The sequence below is a fragment of the Vigna radiata genome, unplaced genomic scaffold (genome assembly GCF_000741045.1).
Source record: "Vigna radiata var. radiata cultivar VC1973A unplaced genomic scaffold, Vradiata_ver6 scaffold_1155, whole genome shotgun sequence".
Taxonomy (NCBI): domain Eukaryota; kingdom Viridiplantae; phylum Streptophyta; class Magnoliopsida; order Fabales; family Fabaceae; genus Vigna; species Vigna radiata.
The window spans coordinates 1-2665 of NW_014543029.1; the positions used below are offsets into that span (position 1 = coordinate 1).

The 2665-nt window shown below is 26.6% G+C and overlaps 1 protein-coding gene across 1 annotated transcript; it reads right to left on the reverse strand.

Moving 5' to 3' along the window:
* Positions 1 to 8: 8 nt before the first annotated feature.
* Positions 9 to 1560, reverse strand: LOC106752917 (auxin efflux carrier component 2-like; the record flags this gene model as incomplete). The annotated part of the gene is made up of 5 exons (XM_022777322.1): positions 9 to 108; positions 207 to 283; positions 392 to 549; positions 1131 to 1216; positions 1344 to 1560. Coding segments are annotated over 5 exons (605 nt in total), but the record flags the coding sequence as incomplete, so codon positions are not given.
* Between the last annotated feature and the right edge of the window lie 1105 nt (positions 1561 to 2665).

Consider the following 2665-nt stretch of genomic DNA (forward strand, 5'->3'; position numbering starts at 1 on the left):
ATGCTTCTCTTCAAAGCATAGTTATTTTTCTAAGAAAAGTTTTAGAGTCCAAGAATCACGTAGTATACTATTGTTACTGGGAAAGCAACCACCATTCCAAAGATAACCCTGCAAAATTTTTGAAATTCATTTAGAATTTATATAGATGCTTTTGACCCCTCCATGAAATACTGTATTCTTATAATAAAAATAATTCACACACTTACGCTGTGCTGAGTATGTCTGCATGAAGATTATATTCTTTGGCAAATATAAAGGGAACAATACCCTCTGGAAGAGAAGCCTACAAAATTAATTACACAATGGTGTCACAAATAATAGATACATATAAAGATAATCATTAAATGTTATTAATTAAATTTGAAGAATTGAAAAGTGAGTTTTGTTTCACCTGGATCACTGCAACTCTTAGAAGAACTCCATTGATATCCATGGCTTTGGAGGTTGCAAGAATCACCATTGGACCAACCAAGAACTTAACTAACATTGAAATCATAGCTCGGGTTTTCCCACAAGTAATGATTTTCGGTTGTAATCCCATGAACAGACCTGTTTAATTAAGAAAAGTAATGATCGCCATACACACCCATTACAACTTACAATATATGTATCAGCAAAAAATAAGAAAAATAGAGATTGAATTTACTATGCACACTTCTTCAATTATTTTGCTAACCATTAATTTTTTCTACTACATTTTTAAGAATCCTCAAAGATCTAAAAAAAAAACCCGTGTTATAATTTATTCATAAAATTCAATTCAGAGATTTCGATTAAAAATTGAAGTGTGAATCTAAGTCTCACGTTGAATAAAAATAAAAAAAATAGATATAAGATTGAAAATATATTAATCCATTGTCTTAATATTTTAACTAAAATTTTGTGTCAATTTTTGATTTTATTTCGATAACTTTATAGGAAAAGTCTTTACTAAGAATTAACACACTTGTAATATAAATATTTATATTATTTGCTAATAAAAGAAAAAAATTTCTAAGACCAATAATGTGTAATGTTAGTTTAAAACTAATGAAGTAATGATATCGGACAGATATATATAAACCACACCACAATTAATAGTTTGGACCTAAAAGTTGTTTAGGGTTTAATTAAGTTGAAGTGATACATACCTAAACTGAACATGGCCATTCCCAACCCAGCATTAGATATTATGTCTATGGAACCTTTTATTATAGATGGCATCTTCATGTTCCACCTGATCACAAGTAATACATTTTTCATTATAGATTATTGAATGATAATAGTATATATAATTAAGGATTTCTTTTTTCAAACTTTTAGAAAGAGACATTTGAAAGCAATTAAAGAGATAGACGAAATACCTAAAAAATATGAGAGACCAAACAAGACCCAAAACACTTGCATAGGTATTAGGGTTTCTTATGAGATTCCTCCAAACCATGGTGAGAATAAGCTTTATCATGACACTGGCACGAGGCATTTCTTTCCTTCTGTTTGAATCTCCTTCACTGTTGCTGTTCATCTGATTCTTCAATACAGGATCTTCGACACCTTCATTTTCAACATCTGCAGGCACAACTACATTTACAAAATGTGTTTCTTTTAATGATACATTCTATTACATTACAATATTACGAATACCATTAAGCAAATTTGACATTACATTACCAACACATCATCATGTGGTAATGTTATATATACTATTAGCAATTATAATGTTAAAAGAAAGAATTAAATATAGAATTTCTCCCATCTTTCTTTTCAATTTTTATCATTATAGTCAATCTTATAGAGCTGAAGAAAACAAAAGAAACACAAAGAATTTTTTTTTTAATATTGCTGATCACCGGTTTAGAAAATTAAAGCTTATTTTTAAATTAGAAACATGAATTTTAATTTCATTAATTTATCTTATTATAAATTTAATAATTACTTTATATATTTATCAAAATACTTTTTCTAAAAAAAAATCGTTTATGAAATTGAAATATATCCGAAAACAAAAAATCTTAAATAGCTAATAGAATATTCACGAAATATATAAACAGATACCCGATTAATTTATATGTTAAACTCTATACTTAATTACTAATTCGAATTATTTTTTATTGTAGAAAATCATTTTTTATTTATAATATATTTCTTAAACTATAATAAAACATAGCTTTCACTGTATGAAAAAAATTCAATATATATTTTAATACCATAACCATTTATAATTTTATATCCTTTAAAAGAAATGTTGATAAAATATAATATTAAAAAAATTAAATATATAGTAAATAATATGAATGAATAGATAATATATATATATACATATATATATATATATATATATATATATATATATATAGGGGTATGCTAACTTGCGTACGCCTGTTTTTCAGTTGGTACATTTTAGCAATGTGTACCGGATTTCAGTAGACAAAAATACCCTTATATATCATGAATTAAGTTTTAAGGTTAAGGATATTTTAATAATTTTCATTTTCAAAATTAAAAAAATAAAAAAAGAAACCCTCTAAACCCTTACCCACCTCTCTCATCCCTCGCAACCCTTTCTCTTTCATCTCTCTCCGACCTTTTCTCTGTCATCCCTACTCTAGCCCCAATTGAAAAAATCAAACACTTGCCTTATTTTAAAAATTTTCATTCTCAAAACTGAAAAAAGAAACCCCAAACC